General features: G+C 37.7%; 1 protein-coding gene across 3 annotated transcripts in view; it reads right to left on the bottom strand.

Moving 5' to 3' along the window:
* LOC126260517 (protein abrupt-like) overlaps positions 1-19002 on the bottom strand; it is a 267219-nt gene that overhangs the window by 90497 nt on the left and 157720 nt on the right. For 2 of the 3 annotated variants that reach the window (XM_049957852.1, XM_049957860.1), the window contains exon 8: positions 3115-3334. The exons of the other annotated variant lie outside the window; for it this stretch is intronic. In XM_049957852.1, coding sequence (XP_049813809.1) covers positions 3115-3334 — 220 coding nt within the window. The remainder of the gene's footprint in view (positions 1-3114; positions 3335-19002) is intronic. 3 annotated transcript variants of the gene reach the window in all.

Below are 19002 nucleotides of genomic sequence, written 5' to 3'. Positions count from 1 at the left end.
AAAACAAGTCTGGTGAAGGATATTATCATGTACCATCAATACCATGGTATCCACTTACCCACTGCAGACAATGCGTAGTGAAGGTTATTGTCCTACTCATTTCTTGAATGGAAATCTGTTCTCCCTCGTTCTCCTGGAACTGGATTCATGGAAGGTGATTTGTTGGCACAGTATTGCAACATGTTCCCATACTACAATGGTGAACCTTTCCTCGATGATTTGTCAAGTTATCAACTCACTGCCTCAACGCATGCAAGTTTTTATGCAGATAAGCTGCCCTTGAGCCTGCAGTGTCAACCATTTGCCCGTATAGTAGACTGCCTGTTCCAACAAGGAATGGACTGTCTTCTATGATACCCTGAAGATTTTGTTATACAAGGTGCTACCCAAACCAGTAGCAGTACGACATTCCACTGCTAGGTGTCTGGAGGTACACATTATAGCTACTGTGGCACAAAGTTCTGCCACCTTTGGCGGATGTAGTTGTGAGTTGTAGTGGTGCCTGTCAGGATGTGTTTCAGTGTTTCTGCAAATTGTGAAATGGTTAAAGTGAAGAAGCAAGAGATTTATATCAAAATTCTGTTTGAAGTTGAAGAAAACTGCAGCTGAAATTCACTGCATGCTGACAGAGGCATTTGGTGAGATTGCACTAAGACAAACAAGAACATTTGGTTCAAGTGCTTCAAGAAAGACCAAGAATCTGTCAAAGATGACAAGCATTCTGGTCAACCGTCAACATTCACAACACCGGACATTATCATGAAAGTGCATGAAGTGTTTTACAAAGACTGAAGGCAGACAATTCACGATGTTTGTAACAGACTTGGGCTGTCATACATTACATGTAAACAAATTCCAGCGATGAACTGAACATGACAAACTGCAGCCCTCTCAACATTGACCAATGAAGCCTCAGGATTCAGACATGCACTGAACTGCAACAAAGAGTTCGAGTGTGTCCAAAATTCTTATCTAGAATCATAACAGGTGATGAATCTTGGGTCTACAGTTCTGAAATGAAGCAGTAGTCATCACAATGGAAAACGATATCTTCTCCAATGCTCAAAAAAGCTTGACAAGTTCACAGAAAAATGAAGTCAATGCTGATGATTTTTTTCAACATTCGGGAAACGGTGCATAGGGATTTTGTTGCACATGGTCAGAGTATCAACAGGCAGTTTTACTGTGAGGTTTTGAGGCAACTGAGGGAAAAATGTTCAGTGCATATGGATAGAGTTGTGGGAAAAGAAAGACTGGTTGGTGCACAATGACTAGGCACCCACACATACTTCACTTGTTGTGAAAGAATTCCTGGTGAAAAACAATGACTGCCACCCTCCCTACTCCCTAGATCTAGCCCCATGCAATTTCTACCTGCTCCTGAAGATGAAAATCGTCTTGCAAGGGCAACATTTTGACTCGACTGAAGGCATCCATGTGGAATCACAATGGGTCCTGAACACCCTTCACCCTGAGGGCTTCCAGGAATGATTCCAAAAATGGGATCAGTGCTGGGATCATTGCATGCATACCTGAGGTGACTACTTTGAAGGTGATGGGGGACACTAGGACGTAGGTATAGATTTCTGATTCGTACAATGAAATTCTCAGAGATTTTGGGTAGAACCTCATAAAGGCACGAGTGACAGATTACACACTGTTAGTAATGTGATTTACTCAATCCTGAAAACTGTCTAATTCTTGAAGTACAGTCTACAGACTACACAGTGTCTGAGTTTGCCCTTGTGAGCATCTAGTTTGTCAAGTTTTCTTTTTTGCTTAGGTTCTTGGATAAAAAATACAAAACTTCTAAGGGGCTACTGTGGTGAAAGTCATGTATAACTCCCCAATAATGCAGCATCTGTGAAGACAGGAGAACAATGTTGCTACTGTGCTAAAATGCGTTATTTGTCTAATAATAATCAATAAGATTAAAACAAGGTGAATACAACTAAACTATTTAAAAAGTGAAACAACAAGTCAGAAAAAATGAGATATATATACATACATACTTTCAAACTTTCTCGGTAAAAACTCTTCTCATAACATAGTTAACATGAAGAGTGCAAGGATAATAAACAATATGAAACATATGTGTTATGAAAGATTGTATAGTCAGTAGTGGAGGACAAATCTTTACATTTTAAGGTGACATCTTGAGTTTAACTGCTGGTCAAGATATGAAACAGTGGAAAAGAAACTAGCTTCAAAGAAAGGAAATGAACATGAAATGAATATGCAGATATATCACAAGACACTGGGCAGAGAGGTAAGAAGTTATATCTCGAAATGTATGAAGCATACAAAATAGTCTAAAATTGAAAGGAAATCTAAGAATTAAGTTATTGAAGGCATGCAGTAAGAACTCTACACAACTTGAGGAATACTTTTATCATATTGATGGTCACTGGAACTGGTGAAGACAACCGACAGTACAAGATAAGTGAGGTACACTGACAAATGCCCTGCACTAACAGAATATGCGAAGACTGCAGCAACACATGAAACTGCTACTTTTCTTCTTTGTGATACTGAATTCAGAGAATGAAAATTACCTTCAAAAGCTCGAATTTCACTAATCTTTTTGTGAGCTTTTATTTCAGATATCCTGTATAGTGTAATTATAGGGAAAAAAAAGTAAAATTTAGAAGAAACTGTTTAAGTATTGCAAAAAAGGAGTGGAAACTAGGACATGAAATTAGGACTGGGTAGGAGGATACAAGCTACACTAATATGAACTACATCTTAGCTGTTAATAAAAATAAAATTTTATATTTCCGTTTCTCTATTACATTATATACCTTTATTTTATTTTTCCTAACCTTTCTTCTACTACTTTTCACCCCTTCCCATCATACCCAGAATCTCATCATACAATTTCTTCCACTTCTACATTCTTTCACTCTCCTTGTGTGTCCTCCTTAATATGTTTTCTTATTCGTTGCTCATTTTAATTATCTTCACCAATTAAAAAATCATCACCTCTTATTTTTTCTCATGCATTTACATTACTTTCTATGATTTAGGTTACTATTTCCCACTAATGTCTACTTAATGCTTCTTTTCTGCTATTAAGTTATAAAGAATGGTACAACTGTATCAACATAGACACACCGAGAATGGCTTCCACACGACGCCGATCCAGAGCAGGTTTCGTTGGTCGGCCTGAGCAATAACCTGCTCGAGTCCACCGCTGACCAGTCACTGAACTTGATCCTAGTTCAAGGGGTGAGAAAAGAGCTGATGCAAGACCGCGGGTGAGTTTCCGATAGTCAGCTCGATTAACTCGTTGCAGCAGAGAAGCAGGTACCAGGACACCAGCAGCCAAAGGCACCTAGAATGAAGAGGCCAAAACTTATTTACTGAGTAGTCCAGATCAAAAAATTAACATTTCTACACAGTGTAATATCTGATAATCTATGAAAATTAGATATTTTACTCTCTCTCTCTCTCTCTATCTGCTGATAGACAGCTGTCATAAGAAAGATGTAAGTCAACAGCTACAGGAGAAATTAAGTTTTCCAGGTCACAAATTTTGTGAAACAAAGTGCTAATCTCAACATCTAACAGAAAGGCTAAGATAAATGTTTAAGGATTCTAGCAAAGATGACCAGGTGCTGACTGACAGAGCTTGAAACAACCTGGTATGTGACCTGTGCAAAATAGGAGCTGATGCCGAACACATAAATGTGGGTTTTATAGAGGTTTTTTCGTACCATGACCAGCCAGAATTAACTATGCTGTAGGGTGAGTAAATGGCTGGGCAGGCTCCTTGCAATGACTGTAAAATCTTATATTGTTGTTGCCCAGTGGATGCTACAGGAAGATGGAAATATTCTTCTCATCATCTACAACTGAATAGGAGGTTTAAAGAAAAGCTAGATCTGTTAGCAGAAAGCATAAGAAAGCAGCATAAAGTGTCTACTACCACACAAAGACTAATCCTTGTGGTTGTTGGCGTCAGATGAGACTTCTCTTTTAGGTTAAATTTGGAATTCAGAAAGAAAGTATTAAACATATTTAATTGTCAGAGACTCCCAATTCATCGTTTAAGAATACACAGAAAGGTAAAGAGAAAGGGAAAATCAACTTGCTTCATCAAAATATTGGTGGGGTTAAAAATAAAGTAAAGGAGTTGTTAGTTTCTTTTGCAGACTCAGTAACTGTAAACACATTGACAGCATTTGTCGGTCAGAGTACAGGGATAGAAAATCCTAAAGTAAGGGGTTATAAATCAGCTGCGTATTGATGTAGATCTGTTATGGATAGAAGAGAAGCCACTGCATTCCTAAAAACTAAATAGACTTTGAAAAACAGAGAACTACACTGATGAGCCAAAACATTATGACCATGTGCTTAATAGTTTGTCTGTCAGTCTTTAGAACAAAATACATCACTGTTTCTGAGTATCAGGGATTCAACAGTTCGTTGAAAGGTTTGTGGGGGTATGCAGCATTAGATTTCTAAACACAGGTTACATAATTTACGTAAATAGTGGGCCGCTGATTTGTGTATGCAGTGATGGTGCCAGATAGTGACCCAAACAGGTTCCATAGGATTTATATCAGGTGAATTTGGTTCCTGAGACATCAACGTGATTTCACTGTAATGCTCCTCAAACCACTGTAGCACGGTTCCAGCTCTGAGACACATACAATTATGCTACTGAAAGATGACATTGCCATTGGGAAAGACATCAAACGTGAACGGATGTAGGTGTTTTGCAGCTATCAGCGTGTCTTTGATTTCTACCACAGGTCCCATGAAAGCACAGGAGAATCTCTCCCATAGCATAATATTGCTCCACTAGCCTGCGTCCATGGCATGCTGCACGTTTTGAGCCGCCATTCCCATCGATGACAGCGTTTGTGGAGACGACCATCGATGTAGTCTGGTTCACCTGAAGAGCCAACGTGTTTCCATTGATCGATGGTCAAATCCCAATGGTCCCGTGCCCACTGTAACCATAAATTACAATGTTGTTGGGTCAACATGTGAACTCGTACGGGTTGTCTGCTGCAGAGCTCCATGTTCAACAATTTACAATGAACAGTGTGCTCCAAAACAGTTTATGCGTTCACCAGCTTTGTGCTCTTTCAGCAGAGATGCCAAGGTCACCATCTATCCTACTTTGCAGAGCAGACAAGCCTCTGAACCCTATGTTGCATGACGAGTCATGGTCATCCAACCATTTAGTGTCTAGTGGTGGTTCCACTATGCTTCTACCTCTTTGGCAGTGGTCATAATGTTTTGGCTTATCAGTGTAAGTAAATTCTGTACAAATCAGAATGAAGAGGCCTGTTAATATTGGAAAAGTATTATCTGTTACAGTTACAGTATGCAGTCCCCACACGGTATTTTGGAAATTACCTGATAGAGAATGTGTGCATACAACAAGCTCATCTCGTGGCAAATGGTTTGTCAGCTCATGATACGCATTATGTCAACGAGCTGCATATACAGTCCAGAAACACTCGAGAAAACTATAAGAGTAATTAATGGAAAAACAATGAAATAACTTGAAGTATTACACTTACAAATGACATAAATTACAGCACACAATTCAAATTGTGACATCCTGAATCTACATTAACAACCAACTCTACCAAAACCTGTCTGCACTGGATACTTTCCAGCATATCGTAGTTGGTCTTCAGCATTGACATAGATTCAAGTTATCATGATTTGACATATATCCTGTAACTGAAGATGTTTTGTAAGCATATATTATGTGATGAATGTTGTATACCTATATGATGATTGTGCTTGGTAATGCCAAATTATGGTCTCTTTCAAACTATATACACACCACTGGATGGCCTACTCTCTAACTGAAACTGATTGATTTCAATAAAGCAACACACAGTTATTGTGCAAATCATGATTTTTCAAAAATATGTGTCAGTTATAATTAATTCAGAGTACTTTCCCAGACAGAATAAAACATGTCATTGTTACGTCTCTCTATAAGAAAGGTGACTGCATGGATGTCAATAACTACTAGTCAGCCTCACTCCTTTTGTTACTGTCCAAAATTTTTGATAGGGTGATGTGCTCTTGGGTTGTCAGCCACTTGTGTAGTAATGGGATAGTCACCAATAGTAGCTTAAGTTTCAAAAGGGTTGCACTACTAAGGCAGCAACCTATACTTTCACTCAGCAAATAATACAATTTTAAATAATAAATTACGTGGGTTGCATGGTTTAGTTACTATTTATGAAACAGAGTGCTGAAAGTTACACTAGGATGTTCAGATAATATAAGGAGGGACACCCGTCACCCGCATGGGGATATATCGCAAAAAGTATTTTGCAGGGTTCGATCATGTGACCACTGCTGTCCTTGTTCTATGTTAATGATATGCCATTTTATATTCAAATTTGAAAAACACAATTAATTCTTTTAACATGTTTTGCATGATTATTGTAACACCAAGTGATGAAATATTAACAGAAAAAATAGTAAAATATATTTTGTTAAAGTTATTAAATGGTTTGCTCGAATGTGATCAGAAAACACACTATTCATCCAGGTTTATACAGACAAAAATACACCACCTTCCCTATTAACAGACACTAACAGCTAACACTAGTAGCATATTAACAAGAAATAACAACAAAGCAGATTAGATTAATACTTGTTCCATAGATCGTGAATACGACACTTCGTAATGATGTGGAACGTGTCAGGTTAATAAAAGATGTCTGTACAAGATATTACATTACACAAAATATTGCATGACACTAATGTTTAAGTTGGGTCCCCCCCCCCCCCTTAATTTATATCTAAAAATTCAGCCAATGAGTAGGAGGAGTTGTCATCTAGAAATTCTTTTAATTTATTTTTAAATGTTTGTTGGCTATCTGTCATCCTTTTGATGCTGTTTGGTAGGTGACCAAAGACTTTTGTGGCAGCATAATTTACCTCTTTCTGTGCCAAAGTTAGATTTAACCCTGCATAGTGAAGATCATCCTTTCTCCTGGTGTTATAGCTATGCACACTGCTATTACTTTTGAACTGGGTTGGATTATTAACAACAAATTTCATAAGTGAAAATATATACTGTGAGGTTACTGTGAGGATCCCTAGATCCTTAAATAGATGTCTGCAGGATGACCGTGGGTGGGCTCCAGCAATTATTCTGATTACACGTTTTTGAGCAATGAATACTTTTCTACTCAACGATGAATTACCCCAGAATATGATGCCATACGAAAGCAGTGAATGAAAGTAGGCATAGTAAGCTAATGTACTGAGATTCTTATCACCAAAATTTGCAATAACCCTAACAGCATACGTAGCTGAACTCAGACGTTTCAGCAGACCATCAATGTGTTGCTTCCAGTTTAACCTCTCATCAATGGACACACCTAAAAATTTTGAAAATTCTACCTTAGCTACAGACTTCTGTTCAAAGTCTATATTTATTACTGGAGTTGTGCCATTTACTGTACGGAACTGTATATACTGTGTTTTATCAAAATTTAAAGAGAGTCCGTTTGCTGAGAACCACTTAATAATTTCGTGAAAAACGTCATTTACAATTACATCACTTAGTTCTTGGTTTTTGGATGTTATTGCTATACTTGTATCATCAGCAAAAAGAACTAACTTTGCATCTTCATCAACGTGGAATGGTAAGTCATTAATGTATATCAAGAACAGTAAAGGACCTAAGACCGAGCCCTGTGGGACCCCGTACTTGATAGCCCCCCAGTTTGAGGAATCAGCTGTTGTTTTAACATTACATGAACCACTTATTTCAACTTTCTGCATTCTTCCAGTTAAGTATGAATTAAACCATTTGTGCACTGCCCCCCTCAAACCATAATGATTTAGGTTATCTAAAAGAATTCCATGATTTACACAATCAAAGGCCTTTGAGAGATCACAAAAAATACCAATGGGTGATGTCCGGTTATTCAGAGCACATAATATTTGATCAGTGAAAGCGTATATAGCATTTTCTGTTGAAAAGCCTTTCTGAAAACCAAACTGACATTTTGCTAGTACTTTATTTTTACAAATATGGGAGGCTACTCTTGAATACATTACTTTCTCAAAAATTTTTGATAGAGCTGTCAGAAGAGAGATTGGGCGATAGTTGTTGACATCCAACGTATCCCCCTTTTTATGCAATGGTTTTACAATGGCATATTTCACTCTATCGGGGAAAACACCCTGCTCCAAAGAGCTATTACATACATGGCTGAGAATCCTACTTATCTGTGGGGAACAAGCTTTAAGTACCTTGCTGGGAATGCCATCAATTCTGTAAGAGCTTTTACTTTTCAGTGAGTTTACTATTTTACTGATTTCAGAGGGAGAGGTTGGTGGAATTACAGTTGTTTCAAACTGCATAGGTATGGCCTCTTCTATTAGTAGCCTCTTCTAGTGAATATCTAGATCCTATTTTCTCCACAACATTTACAAAATAATTATAGAAAATATTTTCAATTTCTGATTGTTTGTTAGTACACTTGTCATTCAGTTTTATGGCACTAAACTCTTCCTGTGCTCTTGGTTGCCCTGTTTCCCTTTCAATAATACTCCAAATTGCTTTAATTTTATTATCAGAGTTACTGATCTCAGACATGATACGCATGCTTCTGGACTTTTTAATAACGTTTCTTAGTACCACACAATAGTTTTTATAATATTGAACAATTTCGCGGTCAGTACTCCCTCTTGCTGTTAGATACAGTTCTCTTTTACGGTTGCAAGATATTCTTATTCCTTTAGTTAGCCAAGGTTTTTTATATGTTTTCTTGGAATTATGTTTAACTATTTTCTTGGGAAAACAATTTTCAAATACCCTTAAAAATGTATCGTGAAATAAGTTATATTTCAAGTTTGCATCGGGTTCCTTATACACTTCATCCCAGCCTAGCTGCTGTAGGCTTTCCCTAAAGTTTGCAATATTTACATTGTTAACTGAACGCACTGCTTTGAAATTCTGATTTGATATACTGCATGGAGCTATGTCATGTACTATAACTAGCTGTGCACCATGATCTGAAAGACCATTCTCAACAGGATAAGCATTTATGTCCTTAAACTTATATTGGTCTATAAAAAAGCTATCTATCAATGTCCTGCTGTTCTTTGTTATCCGAGCAGGAAAATCAATGACGGAGCTCAAGTTGAAAGAACTGAGTAATACTACAAGGTCATTCTTCCTATTACACTCTTTCAGGGAATCAACGTTGAAATCCCCACAAATGATAATTTGCTTCCCCCTGTCTGACAGATAGCACAACAAAGCATCCAAATTTTCTAGAAATAGCTGGAAATTCCCTGAGGGGGACCTATACACTGTTACAATTATGAAAGTGCCATCATTTGGTTTTAGTTCAGTGGCACATGCTTCCATATGTTGTTCTACACAAAAAATTTTTGTTTCCAAATTTTTTACACTGTGGAAGCTTTTGACATATATGCCAACTCCTCCTCTCATCATATTATCTCTACTTACATGTGCAGCTAATTTGTACCCTTTGATGCTAACCTTTTGCATATCAGTAACAATGTGATGCTCCGACAGGCATAGTACATCTATTACATTCTCAGTTTCTATATCTTCTAAACAAAGCAGGAGCTCATCAATTTTATTCTTCAATCCCCCAATATTTTGATGAAATATACTAACATTATTTTTCACTTTACTTTTGTGAGTATCTTGAACTTTTTTAACATCTTTAGTACTTGCCTGGCTGAGTTTCCCACTGGACACTGATCCTACACTAAAAAAGAGTTTCCACCATGAGATGTAGTTCTTCCCCCCTTTAAATTTCCTGCTATCAGCCCAGCCAGTTTACCCTTCCCTTTCTTGTTGAGGTGTAGGCCATGTCTAGTATAGTCCCACCTACAGAGTGAATCAACAGGAACCACACCAATGTGTGACCCTGCACTGTCCCGGATCTCTGTCAATACTGTTGCCTGGCCCATCCACAATAACCACGGTATCTTCCTTAGTAAAGCCTCTACATAGTGAACCTAAATCCTCTGTAACCTGCCCCAGTCCAGCACTAGGTTTGAAAAAACTTGTGACCTGGTAGTTCTAAGTTCTTGGGTTTGTATATTGATGACAACTTTATAAGCAGAAAAACCATGCAGCAAACCAGTTAAAATGTTTGGATTGAACTAGTTCTGCCATGAGAATAATTTCCAATTTTTAAGATATAAGAATCAGTATGTTAACATTTTTTGTACTTTTTCATTGTGTCCTAAGAGATAATAGTTTAATGTACCTCCTCACTTACACAAAAGATATTCATTGTATTACTAGAGTAATTAGAATTATGACAGGGTTCACAGATACAGACCTTGCAAGTATCTATTTAAGCAGTTGGATACATTAACTGCAGCCTCAAGGTACATTTATTCGTTGATGGACTTCACTGTTTACAATCCACTGTAGTTAGAGAATAATAGAGATATTTATAAACACAGTACTAGAATGATTGGCACACTCTGATGAATCAACTTTGGCACACACACAAGAGATATACACAACCATAAACTCTTGATGATCTGTCTTTGAGAATAAAATATCTTACAAACAGCAGAAGTGATTCCAAATGTAGATTTAAGTTGTTTCTCTGTAACAACTACTCCTACGCCATAGAGGAATTCTTGAAATGTAAATAAATAGTCCATTACAAACTCATAAGCAGCCAGCACCTAACCCTGTAAATGTTTTTTGTTTAATCGTGTGTGCAATATTAAGTTAGTTGACACATTCCACATTACTGCATGTATCATGATTATGATCTATGGAAAATCTAACTAACAAACTAAATAATGCTCCCTCCCCTTTCCCCTGGAAATGGGATACAATGTATGGCTCAGGATCATTAGTTTATTAATGTTATTGTTTTTCTTCAAAGGCTGGTTTGGTGCAACTCTTCAAGCTAATCTATTGTGTGCAATCCTCTACACATCTGCATAACTACTGCATTGCAGATCCACTTGAATCTGCTTAGTATAGTCAAGCCTTGGTCGCACTCTGCAATTCAATCCCCAATACTTACTTCAGTTACCAAGATGAGGATTCTTAAATGCCTCAGAGTGTGTCTTATCAGTTGTTACCTTCTTCTAGTCTCATTATGCCATAAATTTCTTTTCTCCTCAATTCAGCACAGTATCGCTTCAGTACTTAACTGATCTACCCACTTAATCCCACCATTTTTTACACTTCAAAAGGTTCTATTCTTTTCTTGTCTGATCTATTTATTGTCTGTATTTCATTTCAATACAAGGCTATGCTCCATGCAAATACTTTTAGAAAAAATTGTCTAGCACTGTAAGGGTACACATGTCGATGAAGCATTCGACAGTTCAAATCTACCCTTAGGCTTTTTGCTACAGCATTGGGTGCCTCTTTGTTACAGTGCAGCGGCATCACTGACGGGGATGCTCCATAGTCCTGGAAGGTGCAAGTGGGCACCTAGACATCAGTTGGTGAGAAGCAGTGAGTCTGTTGCACTTGAGCCATAGCCAGGGCTGGACATGAATATGCTATGAGAGCACGATTGTGGGAAGCAAATATGTATGAGGGCGCCACTGTGGTAACTATGTTCAAAATATTAACCTGTCAATTATGAAATGTTTAATAATGAAAAGGCAATCATACAGAAAAAGAATGCAATGGCTAACTCATTTTATATCATGAATGATGAGTATATGCAAGTGTAGTCCAAGTGGTGTTAGAAACCATGTTAAAGTGATATGCAAACAAGGAACAAATAAAATCAAGTGTTCTATACAAATATGTTATCTAATTTACAATCTAAATCACTTTCATAACTTTTGGATGGGACTGTTTTGTGTTAGTGTGGATACAGAAAATAGGGCGTGTGTCACAGGCTACAGAGTTGAGATTCTAACTACTGACGTATTAAAAATATCAAACAGCCAGACTGAAACTGGAAAAATTTCCAGTAAACTGATATAAAAATGGGGGGGGGGGGGGGGGGGCAGCATACACATGGCGACGTGTGACAACCTGGACTGCAAGAACCTTGGATGCAATTGTAAGAAGAACAAAGGAAGGAACAGTTTCCTAAACATTTTAGATATGACGGAAGAGCCATTGCAAGAAAGAAGAAGAAGGCAGACAAACTGATGAACAACGGATCAAGCAGATGTCACATCACAATGATCATCAGCCAGCAGCCAACAGCAGCACAAGTACAAAACATAAGTGTTGTAAGTTACTGTAGGCCATTAACGAAAAAACAGTGCCGTAAATACTGATTAACAGTGTAGCAGTAAATATTCCATGGGAGGTGCTGCATAAGCTATTAAGTATATGTAAAATTGTATGTGATGAAACAGTGAAATTTTAGAACTGTGGATATTAGTAAATTTGGGATAATATTCAGAAAAATAGTAGTAAATTTCAAATAGTGTAAAATGGAACCAATATAGCTTGTAGAGGAAATCAAACAGAAGAGTGTTTCAAATGAGGATGACTATCACTCAAATTTAGAAGAACGGGAAAATTGGTTGTAAGGTAGTGAAATGAAACAAGAAAATGAATCTGAAGGGAAAGAAAGTCTGACAGCTAACTCAACAAAATTATTCTTTGAAGATAGCATGGAGCAGGAAAGTGCAGGAAGTCAGACCACACGCGAAACAGAGAGGTGGGAAGCCGTGGGTCATCAAAGACGTTTTCGATGAATGTCCAAACCAAGAGGAGGACCTGGTTCATGGAGGCATTCAAGTAGTTAGATGAAAAAGCAGACAGGTGAGCAAAAGAAAGGAAATCATCAATATCAAGTGAACTTAAATCAGACATTAAAGTACTTCAATAAGATCATGGAAAACAATTTGCAAGTTCTGAGGCAAGGCTTAAAGCATGGGAGAAAGAGATGGATAATGAATTAAAGAAAGAGAAGGAAGAACAAGAGAAAGTAAACAAGGAGATAAAATTGCGAGTGGGGAAACAGGAAAAAGTAGTCACACAAATAAAAGAACTACAAAAACAGATGCAGAAGAGCATAACACTCGAGATAAATGCGATAGCAGTTTTCACAAACATGAAAGCACAAGGATGAGAAGAAATTAATAAATGAGTAGAAGAGATCAAGAATGAGTTGAAGGACATGGAGGGAGGCGGCAGCAAAAGCACAGAAAGTACAACAAAATATCGATCAACAGACCGAGTAGGTTGTAGCTGAGAGACTTAGCAGCAAAATGAAATCATTAAGTGGCCAAACTGCAGTAGTGACCAAAAGTGACCCTCAAGTGGAGTTCAGAAACAGTTGTAAGTTCAGTAAATTCCACCCCAGAGGCAAGCTGCACCTTGTTTAGTTTATAAAGAATTTCCAGGGATTGTCACCAAAATCATGGGATGAAAGGAATAAAATTGCTTATGTCATAAATGAAATGGAGGACAAAGCATATAACTGGGGCACACACTTAGATAAGAAACATTTAACCTATTCAGAATTTGAGAAGATGTTCCTAAAAAATTATTATGAGCAAACACGATGACATATTAATCTCTATATGTAGTTTTCCATTAAAGAGGAATCAGTATCTTGACACACTATATGATGAGACAAATGTGGTGTGATGGGTAATACAAAGGCTGCCACATGAAGTATGTAATCATTTAATAGAAACTATTACTGACTCTGTGGGCCAGGCCAGGGTTACATTTACACAATCAGAGTGGGAGGATAGGCCACCAGAAGTGACAAAAGACTGTTTCAGGATGCAGCACCACAGCGCGGAACACATTACGAACATGGGTGAACAAATAGAGAACCAGCAGAGGTCGAGGACACAGCAGTAACGCTTTCAGATCTCATGATGAGTGAGGGACAAGTGGTAGAGGGGAATAAACATGTAGCATGCATGAAGAAAGCTACAACAGATGGAGGCAAAGCGGTGGAGCAGAACCTGCCGTGAAACAAACACAGACAGAGTAGAAAGAAATATTTATGTAATAAAGGTGAATAATGTAGTGGACTGTTAAGGCAGCCAGTCCACAGTGAAGTAGCCGAAAGGGCACGCGTCAACTCACGCCGTCTGGCGTTAAGTCTGGAACAGGATTCGTAATGAATATGATAAAGAAAAGAACGTAGCTACTAGAACACTTAACTTTTATATCGTCCTTTGGTATACAGCATTCTTGATGATACAAGTGAGACTATCTTGAGATACATGCAATGGTACAAATGGCGCCTTGCTAGGTCGTAGCCATTAACTTAGCTGAAGGCTATTCTAACTGTCTCTCGGCAAATGAGAGAAAGGCTTCGTCAGTGTAGTTGCTAGCAACGTCGTCGTACAACTGGGGCGAGTGCTAGTACGTCTCTCGAGACCTGCCGTGTGGTGGCGCTCTGTCTGCGATCACTGCCAGTGGCGACACGCGGGTCCGACATGTACTAATGGACCGCGGCCGATTTAAAGCTACCACCTAGCAAGTGTGGTGTCTGGCGGTGACACCACAAATAACTACGTGAAAAACAAGAATATAAACTAGAAGATGTTGTGTAAAAGATAAGGTGGTAATTATTCTAATAACTGAAATTAAAATATGTGGGCACAAAACTAGTCTTTCGTCAATTTTTAAAGCTAGCAGAGTGAAGATTTAATGGAAGAGGAAAATTTGGTAAACCATAGACACAGGAGTACAATTCCAGTCAGTGCACAAGAAGCAAATGAGCTCACATGGGAAGAAGTCAGGAGCAAAATATATGGGATTAGGAATATTGATAGAAAAGCAGCTGAAATGCTATCAATGTTAGCAGCCAGTGAAATGCGAAGGAAACAATTAAGGATCTTGGAGGAGATATTAGAAAGATGTGAACATGCAGGCACCATACTTAATTTTCATGTTAGAATTCAAAAATCCTTTCCTGGGGTACATTATTAGGCCAGCAGGAATAAAATCCAACCCAGAGAAGCTTACAGCAATAAGAAATTTTCTGACACCAAGAAATAGGAAGCAGCTGAGAAGCTTCATTGGTCTCTGTGATTTTACCACCAATTGGTTGATGAAAACACATTAAATAGGGAAGCACTGCATTGATTGCTAAATAAGGGCAGAAAAAATTAAAAGGGCCAAACAAATGCTTCATAGGAGAGCTGAAGCACGAGAAAGACAATAGAACAAGATAGTGCATCCTATAGTGTACATGGTTAGGGACCTGTTTTAATACACAGGCATGTTCAATCACAGAGGGACGATAGGTTAAAAAAGTGTTTCGCCATGTGCATAAGGAACCCTATAGGGTTGTTGCTTTGAAGCATTCTAATACTTTCGAACTTGACATGTGCCAGGGTGATAGGATCCATGGTAATGAGCACATTGAAAATGCAAAGAAATATTTTACCAAGAAACTGTCTCTTTCTGAAGAGGAAGAGGAGAAGAGCAGTGAAAGCAATTAGTGTTATCAATGAAGTGTTTAAAGTGTAATATTTGTGACTGTTAATTATAATTATCAGTGAAACATAGTTGTAACGAAATGTTTCTTTTAGAAAGATGAAGCACAATGGAAATATTAATTATGATTAAAAACAATAGCGGAAGTGTTAAATGTATATTGATACAATTGCACAATGTGAACATAAATATATGCAGCCAAGTATTTAGAGTGTTGCATATTAAAAATATTGAAACATAGTGATGATCGAGTTAAGAGATAGGCAGGCATAGAACTTGTGACGCTTGCTAGGTTGCGTGACAGGTACAAGCAACAGTAAAGTGTTACCACAGAAGCAGATGGCGCATACAATGAATTCTGTTTCATGCTGGGAACTGGCGGTGACTGCACACTGCATTTGTCAGCACAATGATGCTGCGCAGCCAGATAACAAGGCGAGGAAGGGGCAGATTACACAGTGAACAAGGTTTTAGGCATTGACTGAAGGAACCATTTGCAGGGAGACTACAGCAGCCGACAGGGCATTGATGGCAAACGAGGTACCCAAACCTCCTCAGGTGACAATGACAGCAAGGAGATGTGCAGCCAGCTATGAACAGCACTGTTCTGCTTCACAGTTCTTGTGCGTGGCTCCCTTTCATAACAACTGTTATCCCACTGTGCGTCTACTATAGGTTGCAAAAACTTGCATACAAATGAGTAAAGCTGTTCTATTTTCTGTAAATGCAGTGCTTCCTTTATAGCAAAATTTTCTATTTTCGTTTGTCTATATTGTCATTTACATTGATCAGAGTCCAGTGAAAAAATGTGATTTTAAAAGCTTAGGATCATTTTAGTGTTTTGTATTATGTTTTGTTTTGTTCCAGAGAAAAGTTTTCAAGCTATCAAATTGTATCTCTCACGTTCCCTGCTTTTTATAGAATTTGTTATGTTTGATATGACCGACTGCTACATTACAATTAAAGCATTTGCCTAAAAATGTAGTACTTTGCTACAAATCTGAACAGTTCATAAGTTTTTTGATCTTATAAGTGACTTCTTTTAAGATTTGTTTTGTGTCATTCTCCTTTCAGCTAGAAATATGGAATTCCACTCTTGATATAGCATACTGAAAAGAATTTAATGAATTTCCCAAACCTTTTTGTCAAATATTTCAAACTTTGTAAAGATTTTGCAAATTACTTGGTATAAATGGCTGTGGAGCGTTTATGAGATAATCCTACTGTTACTGAAGAATGATACTGTGTGAAAGTGAGGGCACCATTGCCATTTTTGCAGCGATTTTGGAACACAATTAGGGGGACAATCCAGCATTCAATTGATCGAATCTATCCCTTGGGGTTTTTCCTACATCAGAGTATGCCTCTTTGCTATGGCACAGTGGCATCACTGATGGGGATGCTCCATAGTTCTAGAAGTGGGAGCCTAGAGATTGGCTGGAGGGAGGCAGTGAGTATGTCACACTCAAGCCATATCCAGAACCATCAAATGAGCAAGACACGAATATACACGAGAGCATGATTGTGCGAACTGTGTTAAAAATATTAATTTGTTGATTATGAAATGTTTAATGTTGTAAAGGTGAATGTAACAAAAAGAATTGCAATGGCTAACTCATTTTATATCATGAATGATGAGTATATGCAAGTGTAGTCCAAGTGGTGTTAGAAACCGTGTTAAAGTGATATGCAAACAAGGAATGAATAAAATCGAGTGTGCCATACAAGTGTGATATCTAATTTATATCCTAAATCACTTTCATAGCTTTTGGATAAGACTGATTTGTTGTAGTGGGAGCGGAGCAGATAGGGCATGTAGGATACAGGCTAAACTGTTGAGTCTCTAACTACTGATGCATAAATTTTCAGAGTAAGTTTGCCCTTCAAGAACTGACTAATCTACATGTCCCATGTCTAAACATATCAGAAAGCCAGAATAAAAAATTTCCACCAAACTGACGTAAAAAAAGAGGGCAGCTTACAGCACTTAAAAGTTAAATTAAGTTTTAAAATAATTTTTCTTTTCCAGGAAAACTTTTGTTACTACTGCAAGCCTGCAATTTATATCCTCTACTATTTTTAGTGTTTCATTTCCTAATGTGGATCACTCAGTATCATCTGATTTAATTTGGTATAAAATATTTTATCAGGCAAACATCCACAACTGAGGAACATATTAATAGGATAAATTTGCTTTAGTTGCCAGAAATATCTTATTTATTGCATGACTGGTTTTGATGCCTGAAGCTTTGTCTTCAGGTGCCACGGACTGCAAACAAGAGGAGGAACTATTAGTGCATACAAACTATGGGGTTAACATACCAAACTGAAAGGCAAAGCCATGGAAAGTGGTGTACTCACATGATTATGAAGACATAAATGTGTGGTGGCCAGTGCAGTCAGTTATGGGGAGGTCACACCAACATCAAACAAACACATGTTGCTGGAGCAAAGACACTAACCTAGAGGGAGGGATCTGGACAAAAATAAACTTGATAGTAGAGAAATAAGTAAATAAATGAGTAACTGCACTCATGCTTAGGGCCAGCAACTGAAGCACCTGTCTCAACAGCACAACACGGAAGAAACTAATGCAGCTGGTCATGGAGCCAGCTGTGACCGACATAGTAGAAAAAGTGTAGGAAACAGGGGCTGACTGGTCCATCCACTTACATATATGTGGTTCATAAGACTGATACAAAATTGAACTACAAATATAAGAATAAATATAACAACATGAGGTTCGGTAAAAATGCCAACAAGTCAATGTGACTGAGTGAATTAGAATAAAAAGATAAACTATTAAATTAAAACTAAAACAGGGGACACAGATAGTATATGGAAATGTATCTAAAAATTGAACAATAAGTGTGGTAGGAGAACGATGCCACCTATCAAATTTATGTTTATATGTTATTATATTTAGTGTCTTGACAGTGATACTCCCTTATATTTAAATAATTTATGTTATTTCATTTTAACGACTCAGTCACTGCATTGTGTCCAAATCATAAGTGTGCTCAACCACTAGACATAGGCTTAATTTCTTTACTTGCTTTCTCTAGTCCTAATTTGTATGTCCTCTTTTTTTTTCCTTGCTTACTTTTATTATGTGTGGTGCTGCAAAGATGCACCATGCTGTTTATATGGGTGTGCTGCTATTCCTTTATGTATTTCATTCTAATTCTGACTAAACTTGTTATACTTAGACTTTGTTTTGGCTGTTTAAGATTAGTCTATACATTATTACCGATCTTAATAGTTGACATCATTCTCCTGCCACACTTCACCTGTTGTCATTGTCATATTGCTTAATTTTTTGATATATTTCCATACACTATCTGTCTCCCCTGTTTTAGTTGTATTTTTATCTTTTATTATTTTTTTTTTCCCCCGATTCACTCTGTCATGTTGACTTCCAGGCATTTTTGCCAAACACTAATCTTATTATATTTATTCTTATATTTGTAGTTCTATTCTGCATTGATATTGCGAGCCACACTTATGTAGCAGATGGACTAATCAGCCTCTGTCTCCCACACTTTTCAGGCTGTCTACTTAGTTTCCCCACCTCACTGGCTCCTACATTACTCACTTCCACCACT

The sequence above is a fragment of the Schistocerca nitens genome, chromosome 1 (genome assembly GCF_023898315.1).
Source record: "Schistocerca nitens isolate TAMUIC-IGC-003100 chromosome 1, iqSchNite1.1, whole genome shotgun sequence".
NCBI classification, from domain to species: Eukaryota; Metazoa; Arthropoda; class Insecta; order Orthoptera; family Acrididae; genus Schistocerca; species Schistocerca nitens.
This window is presented reverse-complemented; position numbering and strand designations above follow the sequence as displayed.